Source organism: Varanus komodoensis, unplaced genomic scaffold (genome assembly GCF_004798865.1).
Source record: "Varanus komodoensis strain SLA01 unplaced genomic scaffold, ASM479886v1 scaffold50, whole genome shotgun sequence".
NCBI classification, from domain to species: domain Eukaryota; kingdom Metazoa; phylum Chordata; class Lepidosauria; order Squamata; family Varanidae; genus Varanus; species Varanus komodoensis.
In genome coordinates, this window is record NW_025336088.1 from 521,798 (window position 1) to 541,449 (window position 19,652).

Here is a 19,652-nt window from a genome sequence, read left to right on the forward strand (position 1 = left end):
CACCTTCTTCCATCAAGTCTGCCTCTGCTACTCTGTGTACAGAATAAGACCTCACAAATTTCTTCAAAATCTATTTAGCACTAGTATTTAGTTGATGCTTTTCTTTTGTAACCTGTATGGAGAACAGCCCTTCCCATTGGTGCCCTCCAGATACGTTAGACTAAAACTCCCATCATCCCCATGGCTAATGTTCATTCTGGCTGGGAGTGTCCAGATTTGGTCCAATACATCCATTGGGCACCAGACCGAGGAAGTCTGATCTAGAGCAAAATTGATGCGGAGGCACCTGGTTAAGAATGTATGGGTCCTTGCCCTTCACTCACAGACACTTAGTATGAGGTTTAGAGTGCCTTCTGCCTATTCTTGATCTCCAGTGCAGAGTCTTTCCCTGTCTTTCTCCCTCCAAACTGTCATGTCTCTCTTACTGTTCTTGGATTTTACACAGTATAATGGCCCTCTCCACCTCCAACTGTTTCTTAAGATGAGGAAACTGGTACACTTTCGACAAACTACTGCGTTAAATGGAATTTCAGAAGCAGTCTCACAATTCCCATTCTTCTTAAAGTATTCGGTGAAAGTATTAATATAGAATTTGATTAGGCCGTGTCCTCTTAACAAGACAGACCTGCTGAGTGTCCAGGCATACCTTTTAACGTCTGTTTATCTGCAGATTAAGCTACGTACCAGCCAGGCTTGACTGAATGATGCTTTAGCCCTGACACCACACCCTGTGTGTATCCAATGGGTTGGAAGGGCTGAAACGACTGTCCCCTGGTTCCTTGACTGGGTTTCATAAAACAGCAAGTAACAATTCATGCCAGATATCAGTTCACCTTCTGATGTGATTTGTGCCATTTTCCAACAATGCCTTACTGCATTCTGCATGGGACAAACAGACCAGTCAGTCTCTGTGCAAAAAAATACATCAACGTGAGTCTGACGTGAGGAATGCCAGCATTTACAAAACCAACAGGGGAACATTTCAACCTCCCAGAACACATAACAATCCAGAGTTTCATGCTGCCTGTCACTCCCACTGCAATGAGTCGGAGAGACTGGATACCTGTGATATGAACCAGGTACTCTGGCTTGTCTCTCTCCTGACAAGCCAGAGGAGACAGGCAAGCCAGAGTTTCCATTCTGCTGATCATATTCTGACCCTGGGTTGTTTAGCTGTTCCTACTTGCAGCATGAGCAATTGGGCAGCACACAGTAGCGTGTGCACTCATGTTTTGGGACATGCAAACTGAGTCTCTCCCATGAACACATGGTGGCCATTCTTGAACAAAGCAATATCAAAGACATATAAATCTGAAATTGCTGAAGTACAGTTTGTTAGCAGATTCAGTTCTATTTCCTGTGGTATGGATGCTTTAAAAAATCACACTACGCATGCTAATCTGCACACCATAGCAATGATTTCTCTGTTATCACCCAAGCAACATTTTAAAATGGCAACAGTTAATTATTGCTCTCTGTACTTTTTGTTATTCTGCCCTTGGTAAGACATTCCCTTACCAGACATGTGTATATAAATCTACACATTTGTAGATATACTGCATGCCTATGATGATGGGGAAAGTGCCCATGAAGTTCGTGCCAGAATAAATTTGTTAGTCTTTAAGGTGCTACAAGACTTGTTATCAAGCTTTAAAATTTATTTAATTGATTTATATCTTGTCCTTCTACTAAAAATGCTGATAACAATACGAAAGTAGAGGTTAAAAATAAAATCTTAATTAAAACACAGCAACAAAAGAAACGGTACACAACCAATTCTCTCTCCTTTTCAGAAAAAGACCACTTTCATGCCAGAGGTCTACATGAATAAAAACACTTTTTCCTGCCAAGGGAAGGGCAACAGGCTGGGGGACAAGAGGTTCTCCTTTTCAGCAGAGTTCCAGAATGCTGAAGCCATAAAGAATATCCTTTCTAACATACAGTTCCATTGTTCTGCTGGAACAGACAACTAAGGGGCGAAGACCTTTTTATTTAAACGTCATTTTAATTGTTAATATTATTTGCTTATTTTATCTGGCCAGGGCGACTTATTTTATATTGTTAATTTGTTGTATTATATTTTAATTTTATGTTGTGAGCCGCCCCGAGGCTTCGGCAAATGGGGCGGCATAGAAATGTTTTAATAAATAAATAAATAAATGAGAACTTTGAAGCCAGTCTGTTTTAGGCTTCTTAGATCTACCCAAGTTCAGGTATATCACCAAGTTACAGTTTTCTTCCCCATCATCCGCTGGCCATCTCCAAAATGATCTAAATCTTCGAAAGAATGCAGCAAAATTATGATAGTTGCAATTTGGAGCATGGATGGAGCAAAGCATTGGGGATTGGTGGGACCAAACAGTGGAAACACTCATCATCAGCAGGGTCCACCTCAGAAAAAAGAAAGGGAAGATTCCTTGAAAGGAAAATAGTAATTTCCCAAGCCTCACAGTGTATTGATTTGAAGATGGGAAGTTGATTATTTTTCCACTGATTCTCTTGAAGCATTAATATATCTGACACTGCTTCTAAGCATTGTCAGGAACCTGGATCTTTAACTGAGCTGTATAGATTTCTGCAGTTGTGTTCTGAAGCTGCTACTCATATCCTCCCCCAGTATCTGCTTGTGCTGACTTCTGAAGTATTGAAAAAAGACTTCCTTCCGACAGCACATGCTGTAGCTTCACGATTACTGTTTCACTTCTCATTATTAAACATTAAGAAAAAGAAATAGTACCATCATCCCAGGGCAAAAGCAACTCTGTTCATTCCCTATATCATCAGTGGGAACACAACAACATCGTTTCACTCTCATCACAGGGGCTCACAACAAATTTGTTTGCCCCTCACAACTGGATATTAAATTAAATTAAATAAAGGAATGAGGATCTAGAACCCAATAAATTGTTTTTTGCTACGATTGCATATCACTTCATACACAGGACAAAAATAATTTCAGTAAAACACAAACACAAACGAATGACAACAATTGGTTACCACCCCAGTCATGTTTTCCTTGGTACCTATACATTATTTGGCTGATGAAATTTCAGATTCAGATCCAGAGTTATATCAATTTTTGTAGTAATTTGGCAACCCATCTAGAATCTTTGACCTGCTTCATGTTGAAGTTGTCACAAACTAGTTATTTTAGGGAAAAGAGCAGAAAGCAAGTTGAACCTCTGTCTAGCAAGTTGAACCTTTTTACAAGCCCTTGTGGGTGACAAGGAGGTGAAAAAGAAATCTGCATTGGTATTGCAGCTGGGGATCAGTGATGAGATATGTCTATTGCAAAATCCTGGAACACCTGTACACACCTGGAGTTCTGGAAAGGAACAACTGTCTCTGCCTAACTACCTTCCAGATTTTTCCTTTGATCTGAGGCAAAGGAATTCTGCTATTATATCCTGAGGACGAGAGCAGAGTTGTTATTTTTTTGGACAATGCCAGCTCAAGACTGTTTATCAAAGATACCAAGTTAAAGTCTTCGCAAAGCACAAAATCCACAAAATCTTACATTTTTGCATCTGACCCAATTTTCTGATTCCTTGTCTTTCAAGCAGAGCTCCTTTTCTCATCTCACAGAACCAGTCCTAGTTGTAAAGTTATGTCCACCATGCCAACAACATCATTAAACTTACTTCCAATGGGTTTTAGTTGCTAGCAGATGCATTTTCACCATCATATACTGTTGATATGTTTTGGAAGGCTTGTGTTCAAGAGAACTGGAGACCTGTGAGGCATTTTGTATTCCTTTCTCACCCCTGGGGCAGAGGGCAGAGCAAGACAGCTTCTAAATGTTTTGTTTGGATGAGGTGACTGCCTACCATTTCTGTTGCCAGATTTGCCTCTTCAGTGTATTTTAATAATTCTGTATTAATATTTTTGAGATAACTGTGGATGCAACATTAAGCACCCATTTCAGCATTTTCAGGGATGAGGTCAAGTCTCAACTTCTGCAGCCACATCTCCTCCCTGATTTCTTCCTGTTTCCTGGGTAGCACATTGGCAAATCAGGGAAGGGGAAGTTTTATTTCAGCCCACAGTTCATTGCACTTGTTATTGCGTTGCTGATTTTGAACTTGTAAGGACCTAGTTTTACATGGAAGAACATTTAACAATGTGATTCATTCCCTTTGCAGTCTGTAAAGTTCATTCTGTCACCTCTTCACTCTACAAACTCCCTCCTGCTGTTCCCCTCACTCACTCCTTACTGGCAGTCTCCTGAGAAATTGCTGCTTTGCCAGGGCCACTGCTGCCTCTCCAGGCCAGCACAAGGCAGGTGGGTGCTCCAGAGACCTGCCAGCTGCCCTTCTGCTGTGGCAAACCCTGCGGGCAGCAGCGAAGCAGCTGTTGCCACTCTTTGGAGCAGCTGCCACCTGCCCTTTGCCTCCCTCTTGGTAAATCCTGGGTGGCAGGCTGCTGGCAGAGCTATGCCCGTTACAGCAGGCAGCATCCGCTGCAGCTCTTTGCATATTCCACCCGGCCAAGAGCCTTATTTATTTATTAGATTTCTATCCCACCTATTAGCCAAAATATGGACAGGTTACAAAATACAATGATAATAATATACATAATCAAATATGGTATAAACTTAAATATATTTCAACAATATATTGTTGTTTTCTTGTTGTAAACATATTACAACAATAAAATCACAACAATCAAAACACAGAAAAGATAAAGCAACAGTACCAACCATCTGTGATCCTGCAACCCAAAGACGCTTAGAAAGCTAAATTCTGCAATTGATGTTCTAGCCTACGGCTTTTCTGAACTTCTGTGGGATCTCAGAATGTGCACGCGCGCGCACACACACACGCACACACACACCAGATCTTTCATAGCACTCTCAGAGATCCCCATAATATCATATCCCTTGTGCGTACATGTGGATAAGAATAAGGATGGAAAAGTTTGACGGATTTGAGAAAGAACTGGAGTATAAGCAACAAGAACTTATGAAAGGTTACAGCCCAGGAAACAAAGAAAGACAAGACTCTTTTTTTACTTGTATTGTTTTGACCCCAACAGTGTGCATTTAAAACACCTTGCCATTACTGTCTGGCTGCTCGCTTTCTCGCTTAAGAACATCTTCGGTACCCCATGGCTCTCTCGCCAGAAAGGTACTTATCTGAGCCATGCACCAACTTGAAGTCTCCTGTTAAGTGTTTTTACAATGCATATAATGGACTGCGTCTCTCCCACATGTCCTTCAGTTTTGTGCCTCTAGGTTTGCTTTATTGATGTGAAGGGAGGGGTGGGGACCAATAGATGGAAGAAATTCTGGCCACACTGTCAGTTGGGTTTCCAGTTCCTCTGTGGTTCAGCCATTTCTCTCTGTTATTTGTTCACATGTTCAAAGTAAAATGAATCTAAGGTTCAAAAGCAGTCGAAAGAGACAGGCAAGATCTCTCCCATTCTGGGATAAGCAATCCTGTTATAGTCAGAATTCACACTAGGCCTAGAGAAACCCAGTTACTTCTGTGTTACTCACTTCACCAAGTTTGGAAAACAGGAGAAGTTGCACAAGTGAGCATAATTATGCAAATCTGACTGGCATGCTCAGGTGGTTAAGAAGCCATGGTGGTTTGTTAACCCCCCTTCAGTTGAGTCCACCAGCCCACAATCTCTGAGGATTAAACTATCCATTTTCAAGTCACTCAAGGCTTGTTAGATTATCTGACAGTTGTTTTCCTCTCCAACAAGTGATGCTGCCCAGATTCGGGCAACGCAAGCTGTGCAGGCAGATATTGAGGCAGTATAGACTCCCTGCATGTACCAAAGGTTAAACGAGCCACAGTGGCTTGCTTAACTTCCAGTGACTGTGTCAACTGGTCTTTTATCTCTTAAATGGACCCATCTTTTAAAGGATCTAGTCTTTTTGAGCAGCTTCGAGTTGTGATGATGTGAGAATCATAGAATCATAGATTAGTAGAGTTGGAAAGGGCCAAGAAGGCCATCAGGTCCTCCACGCTGCTCAGTGCAGGACTCCAAGTTAAGCCATCCTTCTCAGATGGCTGTCCAGTTGCATCCTGAATGCCCCTAGTGTGGGGCAGCCCCCAACCTCCCTAGGTAATTGGTTCCACGGCTCTAACTGTCAGGAAGTTCTTCCCAGTGTTCAGCTGGAATCTGGCTTCCTCTGCTTTGAGCCCATTATTCCTTGAGCTGTGACATGTGAATGTTCCCATGGCCAGAGTCAGAAGATGGCAAGACAGCTTCCTCTCTCTGTCAGTCACTGACTCCTAGAACTTTTTGGGGAGCTATGCCACAAGAAGTGCAAGACCTGTGATACCTTTCTATGACCAAATCCTCTTCCTGAACTCTTAACTCTGGAGCTTCCTTGGAAGATGAAGGGTTGGAATCCTCTAAGGCTGAGGGTTTGAGGTCCTGGTCTATGACAGAACTCTTTGAGTCAAGCTCTGCATCTGAGATTTCCCTTCTTCCCCTACATGGTCAAGGAGGAGGTTAGCATCCATGGAACTTCAAGCCTAACTTCTGGGAGCTTTAACTGCCACCCGTGTGCATTCAGGCCTCATCCAAGCAACAAGAGAAATGACAAGCAATATGAAGCAATATGATCACCAGGCTGGGCATCATCTCATTCTACATGCCAACAATGTTCTCCAAGAGTCAATGCTTATGTAACCAAAACAATACCATCTATGCACAAGAGGGAAGCTTCATCAGTCTTAAGGGAACACAAAGATTTTCAAAAGTATAAAAAGTTTTTAGGAAAATTCACCATAACCTTAACTGACCGTTGAGGATCAAACCTTCTCAGAATACAGACTGACTGTTGAAGGTGGAAAAAGAACACCGCTGTGGCAGTGGAAACAAATGGCTGGAAACTACCACTGCTTTTGCCTGATCTGTATCTTCAGCTTCTCCAGCCACTTTGCTAGAAAGAACACACCTCCTGGTCTAGATTCAGGCCTGACCCTGGCATTGAGAATGTCTTAAGATAGTTATTAAGGAAGTAGGAATGCCCTCTCTTGGGATTTGCTGAAGCATCATATTTGAAGCACCAACCCAATACTGCCAAGAAGGGTGGCCAAAGGCTACCCAATTACCACTTGGATTTCCTTATGAAACAGGAATAGTCTAGCAATTATTCCCCTTGAAACCTCATTTAATGTTTCACATTTGGTAGATATTTCACACACTCCTTGCCTCTAAAATTTGCACTTGACCTACCAGTTCTATGTAAAGTCTGGTAGGATCTCAGATGAGCTGTGAATGATAGTATCTTGGTCATCACTCCAGATTTCAGTCAGGGAGGATTACAGATGGAGTGAGCAATCTAGATACTGCAGTGGCATTCCCAGCCTCAAGTTAATCAGCCACAGAAGCACTTCTTTTTTCACTATGCCCTTCAGGCTTTCAGTTTCTTCCCTGCATCAGTGAAGTTCTCTTCCTTCACAGATATGCCTCCATCCTGCCATGACAAGGAATCACATCCAGCTTTGTGTGTTGGCTTCAGCTCTTTCACATGCTAACCGAGTGTATGAGGAATATCACCATGATCACAGAAGTGAGAAAGACCTCAGAGGTCCACTTGTCCAACCTGCTGAAAGAATAAGACTTCCTCACTAAAAGTGAAGAACAGAAACACTCTAGAAGAGATCTATTCAATATGGCATAGATCGCTTAGTCTTTAAAAGCAGCTTGCCACCTTCGCAGTCTGAATGCTTGGGAAGGTGCACAGTGGTGACTCAAGCCATTACTTCTGGAGAGCCTGATGAAAAGGGGTGAATCCTCTGAAGTTCCCCACAGGCTTCAAATAGGTATTGGGAACATAAGCAGGAGGTTGTGAATCCATCCTAGAGAGAGGAGTGGCAACAGCCTCTTTAAAAGAAGCAGCAGTCAGCTCACTCCAAAATAAACCTAACCTGGACTCAGAAGTAAACAACAGCTATGGGCTGACATTAGCATCTCGCCAAAGTGCTCAAGTGAGTGGTTGATAATCAACTGTAGACATCCTTAGATGAAACTTATTTTCTAAATCTAATTCCCTCTAGCTGTAAGTCTAGTTTCAGGCGGAAATTGCTTTGTGGGATGGTCTTTGTCAAAAATGAGATGGAGCAGTTCTCCTAGACCTCTCACTGGCTTTTGATATCATCTGTTTCCCAGTGGTTCCATTCCTACTCAGATGCTGTTTTCAGGAGCTGATGCTGGAGGCTATTGCTCTGTTCTGTGGTAACTATATTCCAGGTCTTTGCAAGGTACAATGTTATCTCCCTTGCTATTCAACTTGTATCCAGAACTGCTGGGGGAGGCTATGCATGGGTGTGGGCTGAGGTGTCATCAAGATACAGATGACACCCATCTTTAGCTCTCTTTTTTATCTACAGAGCACTTTTTATAGGGTGCTTCCATATAGCCTGAACTGCCTGATCCTGCCTAATCTTGGAAGCTAAGCAGGGCTGGATATGTTTAAAATCTGGATGGGTGACTTATATGTTGTAAACTGACCAGAGAACTTCAGCTACAGGTGGTATAGAAATGTAATTAATAATGATAACAATAACAACAAGGATAAAAATTGTGGAAAGAAATGTGCATGTGTTTAACACCAAAATGGAGTTTCAAAAATTTGACCAGAATGCTAATCCAAAAATATCTCAAGAGTGAATTGGGAGGTCACCTCCAAATTGCTTTCCTAATACCTACTTGGATTTTGCTCCAAAAGTTAAACGGTAAACATAATCGATTAATTTACAGAAGAAAGAGGGCATGTTGTGCATAGAAGCAGAGAAGAAGTCAGGCAGGAAGAAACAAGTGTGGGTTAGCGATCAGAGAAAGGGGGAGGATGGAACTAGGACTGGGCAGCTTGGAGGAGACAGCGGGGGGCCTGGAAAGAGACCAAGGAAGAGTAGCAGAGGCAGGAGGAGGATGGAGACACCGAGACAAATGGAGCCCACTGGAAAGCCCCACAGGGAGACCCACAAAAGATCAGGAGAAACCATACCACCCACACAAGATGTAACGCCTACTTGGGGAAGGACCTATTGCTCAAATTGGTAAACTCCTCAGCAGGGCAAACCCCTTCCCCCCCACCCACTGTCTTCTCCATCTACCTCTGTTTCATCTGCATTTCGCTAAGCTTAACCTTCAAGCAGAGGCAGGATTCTGAGCATCCACAACATGCAGTGAGAGCTAACCATTCCCTACAACTGTGATTCCCCCTGGAAATCCCCCCAATTTTTTTGAATTGTTTTGCATATACTGTAAATGTGACTCTGTTGCTTGTTTACTTGGTTGCCTATATATGGGAGCTGCAACATTGAATTTTAAGGTTACAATTTTTGTAAATAAACCAGAAGGTTTCAGTTACTAAGCAGTATAAAAATATACTAAATTAAATCTTGCCCCACCTGCTCATAGGAATAAAGCTCAGAAAAAAACTTGCACTGGTACAAAAAGAAGGATGATTTTTTTTTAAGGTTCAGGTAGCAGGGGATTGGGCAAGAGGTATGCATGTGTGCAAAAACAGCATGGAGAGAGGAGAGGGGAGAGGATTCACCCACCATTTACATCTGTCACCCACCCCCCAAAAAAAGTCCTCCCAGGCAATTTAGCTGACAGAAAATGTTCTATGGGCACCCACAGACCGTTAGGCTCCAGGAATAAAGCTGGGGCCATGCCAATGCCCCTGCAACCTGATTTCTTCCTCTGTGCCTCCTCATCCTCATTCACACAGTGGTCCACGCCAGGCTACTCAGCAGGGAGGTTGGGCTGCTGCCAATGAGTTAGTCAGTTTCCTGAATGGGCTGGTCTGGCACCAAAGGCAGGGCATGTTGGTGGCTGCTGTTTCTACCTGTCTGGTCACTTGGCCTCCCTTCTGTGACCCTTCTGTCCCACTGGGCTGCTGCCGCCCCCTCCTCATCTTTCCCCAGGCTTGTGTGCAGCTGGCCTGGAAGAACAGGTGGTGTGGCAGCAGGGACTTACTTCTACATTTAGAGATGCAAGGGAAAGGAAATGGAAGAGGGCCCCTGTGGCAACGGTACTTCCAGGGGCCCACAGCCCAGAGATTTCAGTTCCTGGCCTAAAGGCAGGGTCTGGGACCAAGCCCAAAGACCCGGGACGCTTGCGCAGTGTACTGTTGAGAAAATCTTCAGGCCCATTAAGTGGCTGCTTTTATACATGGTACTTCTGGCAAGCCGTAGACAGAGGGATCTATCAGTTTCACTGCATAAAATGGTTTGAGGCTCACTGAGCAGGAAATGCAAATGCATCCCACAGGGAGGGGCCCTGCTGGTACCTTTCTGCACAACGAAAAGCCGTTGCATCATGATGCCTATCAAAGTCATCACTTCCTTTCTGTACCACTTAAAATGAAATGAGAACACATTTGGGTGTGTGTAGTGTTGGCAGCACCGGAAGACATCAACAGGAAGTGGAGTTTATTTTAAAAGTTCTCATTGTTCTGAAGCCCCAGATTTTTAATGTAAGTCAGCATGTCTACCTCTGAACACAGAAGTTCCATTTGGCTAGCATGGCTAATGGTTGGTTTTATGTGCTGCAGCTTTGGGTGCTAGCACTATGAGTGTGAAAACTACACTGTTATCTGTAGAAAATGTCAGAATTTTGTATTTCTATTGTCCATACAAGAGACAGAGTTATATTTCTATTGTCCATACAAGAGACGGAGTCAGTCCAGCTCTTGAGCCATCAGCAGGCCAATTTAGGTCCAAATGCAAACTTGTGTTGTACTACATCCAAAACATCTTTTACCTCCAGAAGCTGGACATCTCTCATACATTTGCATTTACCACTAGACTATTGCAGTATCAAGTTGCACAATATACAAACATCCTAAACAAGCATGTGCTATTGTAGGTTAAAGGTCAGAGATCCAGAAATATGGACCTGCTTTATATGAAATCAAACCATTATTCCATTTAGCCCACTATTGCTGGTAAAGGGTGTCCAAAGCCTCCATCAGGTCTTTTCCAGCCCAGCTACCTGAGATCCTCTTCTGAGGATACTAGGGATTGAAGGTACAACCCTCTGTACTCCTCAACTGAGCTCCTCTCCAGATATTACCTCAAATACAATCCTAGCAAAGCAGGGATGGCCAGCCTTTTTTGGCAGTCTTTTGGCTACACTGGCCTCTGGAAGACTTTGGGGTCCACATGAGTAATGAAAAAGAGTCCATTCATACTTTTCATCATGAGTCAAACATTCTGTCAGTCAAGTTGCATGAATCCATCCTACGTCCAACACTGCCAGGCATTATGTTCACAAACGTTATGATAAACATAGCAATTAGCAAAAGGCAGTAGCTGAAACAATGATTTCATTTATACAAAAGCACCTGCATGATATAATTACAATGTTAGACTATCATCATAAAGGCTGATTTTGCCTTGCTACATTTTGCATTATAGTAACATGCTGAAGTTTACTTTGGTAGTGATCTGTTTCATCTGAATTGCTTCTTTCTTTCCCCACATCTCCTTAGACATGGTTTTTATTGGCAAATAAGCCAAACTTTCGCAAGAGCTGAACTCTGAGCCCACTAAAAGGTGGAAATGACTTGCAACAAACTCATTTCCTCTGCCTGCTCATCAGTGTAACATATACAGATTAACGTAAGCAATTGAGCCTTGAAAGTTATTTAAATGTTCCCGGATAGAGATTTGGTGTATTATTTCAATCAATATGGGATTCCCTCTCTTCAGCAGCTCCCTTTTCTGTCTGCATCTCTGTGGCAAAGCTGGTTCTCCAGTAGCCCTGTGCCTTCCCACAGATCCAGCTTCACCAGTGCCATTAATGCTGTGGTTTTTCAGAGGCAGCCAGGGATAATGGGGGGTCCACACACAAGGTGCAACCCTTGCTTAGGAGCAAGGCCTATAAAACACATTGGCACTTATTTCTGAGGAAGCAGACATGGGATTATGTTGTTAGGCTTTTGAGCTGAGTGACCTCAGGGCTCCCCATTTTGAAATAAGTGCTTTGAGCCTCCCCATTCTTAATATCCGCCATTGCATTCTCACCCACATCATTTACTTTCCCATTCTGAAAGGGGGAAAGGAAGCTACACAATGAGAACAAGCTGTCTGGTGACCTGATGCCAACTCAGCAAGTCATACAAGCTATGTTTGGATGGACAGGCAAAAACTACCACAGTCCAGGCTTGCACTGGCTTTGTCCTTGACTGAGTCACATTTCACTTCTCTCTAGAAAGAAATAAAGAGCATGTTAAGTTGCAGCACAGAAAAGATAAAAGTCACTGGGGAACCCTGCAAAGAAGATTATCCTCAATGCATGGAAATCTGCAAAGGAAGCTTTGAATGTTGGAGAAGTTCTGCATTCACGGGGTTGCAGAACTTCACGGGAGAGTTCCCTTTCAGCAAATGATGGAGGTACCTGAAGACTTAGGACTCCAAAATGTAGGCAAATTTCTGAATAATATTTAAAAAGAAGGAAACCCTGGCATCAGGTGCCACGGATCTATTTAAGTGACCTCCTTGGGTGCAGAGGCCCACATGCTTCTAAGCCAAAGCTGTACATACCCTCTACATGTGGCAGGTCCTTGGCTTCTCCCTGCTCCTCAGGACTAGCAAAAGCAAAACAAAATATGCAGGATATGCAAACTCCATTATGCAGATACACACAACTCATATCTTCTTGGTCTAGATTTGGAGTTACCTTGCTAGTTCAAGCGTTTTCCTCAAGTTTTTCACAAGTCATGAGGTCTGACAATAGGCTTTTATTTATTCCTATTATATCTTCCAAGAAAGATATATTCCTACAATTTAGTTGTCTTTACAGTTCAGGCCTTGCAATATGACTAGTGCTTATCTTCCTAGCCAATAGCATCATGATTCAAGAAACACTTTAGATTAAATGGTCCAGAAGGAAAGCAAACTACCAGGAGACAAATAAAATGTAGACAGCCATTAAGGGCAGTAGTTTCCCTTACAAAAATGCCTAAAATTTGCTAACTCTATTCCTTCTTGCATAAAGTTATGAGCACTTTTGGCAGTAAGATGGGTAAAGAGTATCCCATCGGTGATGAAACTGGCAATGTTGCATGAGGTCTTCGGACTGGGATTCCCAGCAGTCACAAGAGAGAAAGAAGGGGGCCTTTTCATCTTAGCCATGTGCTGAAAAGATATGCAAAGGTCACATTTTTTTACAGCTCTTTCTTTGGCTTGTGGAATGGAAAGAGCCTGACTTCCATGCAATTCAGCACAGACCCCATCCCCCTCTGCCCCTTGTGAGGACAGCAACAGGTTACGGCAGATATATCTAGGCAGCTGTTAGAAATCCATTAATTCATCTGTTAAGAATTACCCTCCCAACACCCAAAATCAGGGCAGACAGCTATTTTAACAGCTGTCTATGAAGGCCCATGGAGTATAGTGGGCAGTCCTGGAGTGGGACTGGGGAAGACCCAAATTCTATTCCCACTCAGGCTTGAAGCTCACTAACTGGCCTTGGGCAAGTCATGGTCAACCATAATTTTGCTACTTGGAAGATCTACAAGTACAATAAATATATTATTTTTCTCACACACATACATGTGTACACATACCAGCTCATCTGCTTCACAGGCTTGTTGAGATTATAAACTGAGAGAGACAGAGCGATGTCAAAACCTTGAGGGAATGTATGGTTTAGACTAGCACATTTAAAGACAAGCCATGATGGGCCACACACTTGCTCCTTCTCAGGACAAGCCGAACCCTTTGCATTCCCATGGCAGATAAAAGCAGCTAGGACACCTACATTGGTGGCCAGGGGCAAAAGACTTTTTGTGCCTGCTTTCCATTGCTTCACTGATCCCACCCAGGCTGGTCCTGACCAGAATGACAAAATGAACAATTGCGTAGGGCAGTAGCTCCCAAACCGTGTTCCCAAATTGCAAAAGCCTTGTAGGGGTTCTGCAAAAAATCTCAAAAATCAAATTTAAAACTGATTTTAAAATGAAACCACACGAGGCCAACTATTCGATTGTCAGTTGGCATCCAAGCAGCAAACAAGGAAATGCATCACGTCATTCGGTTCTTAGGACTCTATTGCATAGTGCTGGGAATAACTGAAAGAATTTATTTCAGATGTAACCATATACTTGCTTTATTCATTCATTATTTTTAAAATGTTTTCTTGTTATTTCCAAACCTACTACATTATGCAAAGCACTCAGGCAATAGGAGCAGATGAAAGAAGGAAGAACACTGTGGGTTCACAATGCCTAGTAAAAATCAGGGGTAGAAGTAGGGGTCCGCAGAAAAAAAATGTCTTCAGAAAGGTTCCATGACTGAAAACAGTTGGGAACGGTTGGCCTAGGGTAGTGATAGGCCACGTCAAACCTATGCAATGTCTTGAGGAGACACCACTGCCTGGCCATTAGGAGAAGATACGCAAAGTTAATGGAGTAGGTGATTCCCCTTTTATTCCAAATGTCAGATCAAGACACTTCTGGTCTCCACCAGACATTTGAGTATAGACAAAGAAGTGTTAGTCATGAAAGAGAGAAAATCATCCACCCTTGATTATTAATTATGCTGTTGCTATGCCATTCAGCACAGAATGAGCTAGGGGGAGTGGAGGAAAGGGAAACAGAAACATTTTAATTTACCTAGCACAGCAGCAACAAAAAGAAAACTTGGCTGACTGTGATTTACCACCTTAAATTCCCAGCTGATACTACCATTAAGAAAGATGAGGTGTCGCACTCATCAGAGGGACCGTTAAAAGGGAGCAAACTTGCAATTAGAGATGTTATTAAGCACATACACACCAGCACTGTCACAAGCCCACATGCCACCTGAGGTGTGAAAAAAGCTTCTGTGAAACTGCCCCCAACTGCTGTCCCTCCCCCCCAACCACCGTCCACTCGTTTCCTTGCCTGTCCCCATATCTGGAGCATCCATTAGTACCAATGCCTTGCTCCAAACTATCGGTTTTCAACCTCCATTTCATAAGAATATGAACATAAGAATTCTCAGGTGCGCTTGTGTGGGACAGGTCATCTTCTTTTGCTCTAAATTTTCTAAAATAATCCCTTATTAGGGATGGGGGGAAATTAAATTGGTTCACATGCTAATATTTAACATTTAATATAACCTTATTCCCAAAACCAAACCAGTTTTCCTTCGATACTCACATTTCTCTAAATTTTGTGATGCAGGTCTCTGTTGTTGGTGTTGGTGTTGTTGTTATTGAAAATAATGTGATGGATTGGGATTTAATCATACTTAAAGTAGACTCAATGGAATCAGTAGGACTTGTTAGTCATGTCTGACTTAAATCCACTGATTTCAGTGGGTCTATTCTAAACCAGAATCCCCAGTTGAGTCTACCATTAAGTAAGGAGAGGTGTTGCACTCCCAGTGGGAGGCGTAGAAGGACAGTTTAACAAACTGACAATCAGAGATGATATTAAGTATACACATGCCAGCATTGGAATTTGTCTCTTGTGCTGAAAGAAGTTCCCTATCCCTGGGGATTTTTAAATTGTATTTTTAATTGTTATTTCACATGTGTTCCAGGCTGAACTCTGGCACTAAAACCAGAGTCTGGAGCACTAAGTCCTAGCTCCAACCTTGCCTTCATTCTTCAGCAACTTGCTTCCTAACTTTCCTGTGTCACTTTGAGCAAAAAGATTGTTGTTAGTATGAAGGGTTTCTGTAATCCTTCTAACAACCCTCTACAGAAGGTCAAGATAATTGTCCCCATGTTGCAGATGGTTAGCTATGGATTAAGCTATGATGACTTGCCCAGATTTACTTGATTAGTTTGTGGCAAGATGGGTTTGGAACAAGGTGCCTCCATGCACAACTACAGCATTGCAGCAGCCCTTGAAATATCATCTCATTGCTATTGACGTAGGAACGCGTATACATTTTTAGTCAAACAGAACTTCATATGAAGTTCAGCACTTGCAGCAGTTTCATCCTACAACCCAGGACGCCAGTCATTGTACTGAGGAAATGTTCTGAGGGGGATATATTGGGTGAAGAAATGGCCACCAAATCTACTATACACTTTTCTCATCTTTGGGTTGCCAACTGAGGGACAAAAATAAGTAAAAAGTACTATTTGGGTGGTTGGATTTAGCCCAAGCAGCAACCATTGTTAATCCCCATTTCTAATCCAGCTATCTATGCTGGACCACTGAAGGAATCGGTTGTTACAAAGTGGTCTTGAATGGTCGTGAGATGAAAAGCTTGCTTCTCATCTTAGTTGGATTCCTCTGTAGCCTCAAGTCTTTTCTCCTGCAAGTTCACCATAGATGCTGTTGAGTGCAATTATTTGGAAACAATCAATTGACCCCAAGTGCTCCTAACATCTCCTTTTTCCAAAAAGACAGGTTCTGGGTTATAGTGCAGGGCACAAATACCATGCTAGAGGTATCCAGAGTGGTCTATTTTTATTTAACATTATCTGCAAAATATGAATCAGTACATTTCTTTGTATAAAGAAAAGCCTTAAAAATGCAGTCACAACATTTGCTGTGTAACTTGTACTGCCATGCCACATACATAAGAATACAACCTTGGTGTCTCCTAATGCAAAACAACTAGCATTTTCTCTGATTTAAACTAACATCCACTAGTGCACTGAATAGGTATCACACTCACACAGATGCACTTGCTATATGTGAGGGGGGAGGAAGATTGACATGCTTACCACTCCAAGGGCTCTACAAGCACAATATAATGGATAAAATAGCAAAAAGAGGAAATGAATCTACTTTAAAGAACTCAGGAGAACATGTTTCTTAACTGGTAGAGATGGAAAAGACCAAAATCCAGTTCTCTGCCCCTCAAAGAAAGATCCTCTACATATCAGCTCCCCTTCTCTTCAAATGAGTCAGCCTTCACACTGAATACATGTGGTGAGAAAGAGAGCAGAGCTAATCAGAGGCACAACTCCAACATGTCTTCAAAGCAGAGAGCTACAGATCTCACATGGTCCCTCCCCCAACCTCATACCATGCAGCTGCATAGCTCATGCAAGGAGATGGAAAATGCAAGCAAAATTTTAACAGGAACCACAGACACAGAGATGACTCAATTTTAAATTAAAATTTTTCATAGGTGAGTGTAGCGGGGTGCTTGAGTATGAAACTACAGTGTGTTGGGATCTGTACTCAGGTTCAGTTTCCTTGTCCCCAGGATAGTGGAGATGTGTCCTAACCTATGCAGATAACAGAAAGGATGCTCAAGTTGCTCTTTCTCTAGCCTTGGAATTCCCACGTAGGTCAAGATCTGAAAAGGCCAAACTCAGAGCAAGGCCCAGGAGAAGTATCTGCTGTAGAGGTCAGCAGCCTTGAAGGTGAAGGGACTGCTGTGTGGAATTTTGACAGGGCTACGGCTAGGGCAGTCTTTCTTTCCCATCTCCAAATGGTGCTGGACTGTAATTCCTATCCCCCCAGTCATCACAGTGATGGGAACTGCAGTCCAACAACATCTGAGGACCTAAAGTAGGGGATGCTAGTTACTTAACATCAATTTAACACCAGCCATGAGAGGGAACACTGTCTTCTACCTTGGAGAGCTTGCAATCTACAACAGACCAATTCCAGCAAACATTGAGGAGGACAGTGCAACCCTCTCTGGGAAGATGCAGGCTACAAAAGAGTGTGTACCCCTTCAGTTGAATGAACCGTGTCCATCCCCATTCAGTAGTCACAAACCTCTTCCTTGGGCAAAAATCTCCACACCAAGCAGCATGTGATCCATGATCATCCAAGCCCTGTTCATTTTGACCATGGTATTAGCTCTAGACTTGACAGTTTGTAAGCTGCACCAGATGTTGCTTTCAACAGAATCAGAGAAAGGCAGCCCAAACAGCATTAAGCAGAATAAAAGAGCCCAGCATGGCAATTCTCACATTGCCCTTGCTGTCCATTTATTACCAGCAGCATCAACTCAGATTAATTCCCAGTTTAGTTGATGAGGAGGAGAGAAATTCATACTTCTGCCTGTTGTTAACCCCACTTATGGCAATTCTGAGTAGAACCCTTGTTACATTAGTTTTCCACTGGGGTGTAAAGACAGACACTCCACAGCCAGTGAGCCAGAAACTGGGAAAGGGAACATAGTTGGAGTTACGGTTGGGAAAGTGGCGGAGGGATGGGGAGGAAGAGGTTCAAGTGAAGGAAAACCAGCAGATACTTACCAGGACATGGGTGAATCGTTCTTCCAGTTCCCCAGTGCTGGGCATGGGTTGTTTGGGGGGCGCAGGCTGTTTGGGGGGCAGAGGTGAAGAGGCTGATGGTTGACTTTTAATCTCCTTTGCTGGAGACATCTCCACACTGCTAGCTGCGTTGCCCATCCTTAGCTTTTATTTGTACAGAATAAAACACATAAAAGTGTCCTACAAAATGAAAACAGGCAGGAACTTTTCCTGAAGGAGCAAACAGGTCAAAGGGTGTCGCCGCACTCCCCCCTAAAAAAACAAAACTTCCACCCCTGCCAAATTGGAGAAAAATAGGAGGGGCGTGTTTGTTCCAGAAACACGTGTCAGAGAGAAATTCCTTAAGTGCAGATGCTCAACGGAGCCGGCTATCCATGATTTTTGCTTTCAGGGGCTTGAAGAAGCCGCTGGACTGATGGGGAGTGGAGTGGGTCAGCCGGCAAGGTGACTTCTCAGCGCCTCTCCTCCGGGGCCACGGAGGCGCTCACGCCGGTCAGCTCCGTCCTCAGCCTCATTAGGTCCCTGCTGCCTTGTCAGTAGAATCCAGGAGGGCCGTTTCCTTGGAAAAAAGCTCCATTCGTGAAAATCTCGAGCAGGAAGGCAACGTGTGGTCTCGAAAATCAACGAAGTCGGCCGTTCGGCAAACTTCCCCCTCGCCTCCCTCCCTGCCCCAAAAGAGGAAGGACCGAAACGAGCAGCGGTTGCTCTGCGAGCAGGAAGTCCCGGCGCAGGTGCCTTTCTTGGAAATAAAGAAAGAAACGAATGAATGAATGAAATCGAGAGGCAACTTTGCCGGTGCTGGCAGCTCCTCTTCTCGGATTGCGACCTCGGTGGCTAAATCTGGTCCTCTTCCCAGCGTATGAGCTGCCCGCGTTCAATTCGGCGAGGAGGAGCCGGAGGCAGCCGCAGGGACTGCACGGCGTCTGCCGAGGCTGTGATGACGAGCAGCTCGCCAAAACTGAGGAGGCGGCGGCCGCGGGAGCGCAGGACGCGGCGGCTTGCCCATTCCCGAGCACGATCGCCCCGGCCTGAAGGGAGAGGGCGAGAGGATGGATGGATGGATGGATGGATGGATGGATGGATGGATGGATGGATGGAGGAGGAAACCGCCGAGTCACCTGCTGGAGAGGCGACGCGCCAGCAAGAGAGCGGGAACAGCGGCGGAGGGCAGCGTGGAAGCGCGAGGGGGACGGAGCGCGCTCTGGGTCTCAGCGCCCATGGACTGACTTCCCTCGCGCGTGTGCGCGCTTGTGGGTGGGTGGCTGGCTGGCTGGCTGGGTGCGTTGGAGGATCGTGCTTTAATCTGGAGGAACTTAATTGCTCAGAGGAGACACAAGCATGCCTGGAGGTTGCCCAGGCGGACAGGGATAGGCGTGCTGCGCGGCTTCAAAACCACGTACAAGCCTTGGCTTCTGATGCTGCTCCGGGGGCAGGGGCTGGGCATTCCAGGACTGAGCCCCGGTACAAAGCCGAGGCCGGAGAAAACAGGCCTC

The 19,652-nt window shown here is 44.0% G+C and overlaps 1 protein-coding gene across 2 annotated transcripts in view; it reads right to left on the reverse strand.

Moving 5' to 3' along the window:
* The window catches only part of FMNL1 (formin like 1), a 115,846-nt gene extending 97,020 nt beyond the window's left edge, over window positions 1-18,826 (reverse strand). Inside the window, exon 1 of one of the 2 annotated variants that reach the window (XM_044446925.1) lies at window positions 18,142-18,826. In XM_044446925.1, coding sequence (XP_044302860.1) covers window positions 18,142-18,297 — 156 coding nt within the window. In that variant the 5' untranslated portion in view covers window positions 18,298-18,826. The remainder of the gene's footprint in view (window positions 1-18,141) is intronic. The other variant, XM_044446924.1, reaches the window with a different exon arrangement.
* Window positions 18,827-19,652: the final 826 nt, after the last annotated feature.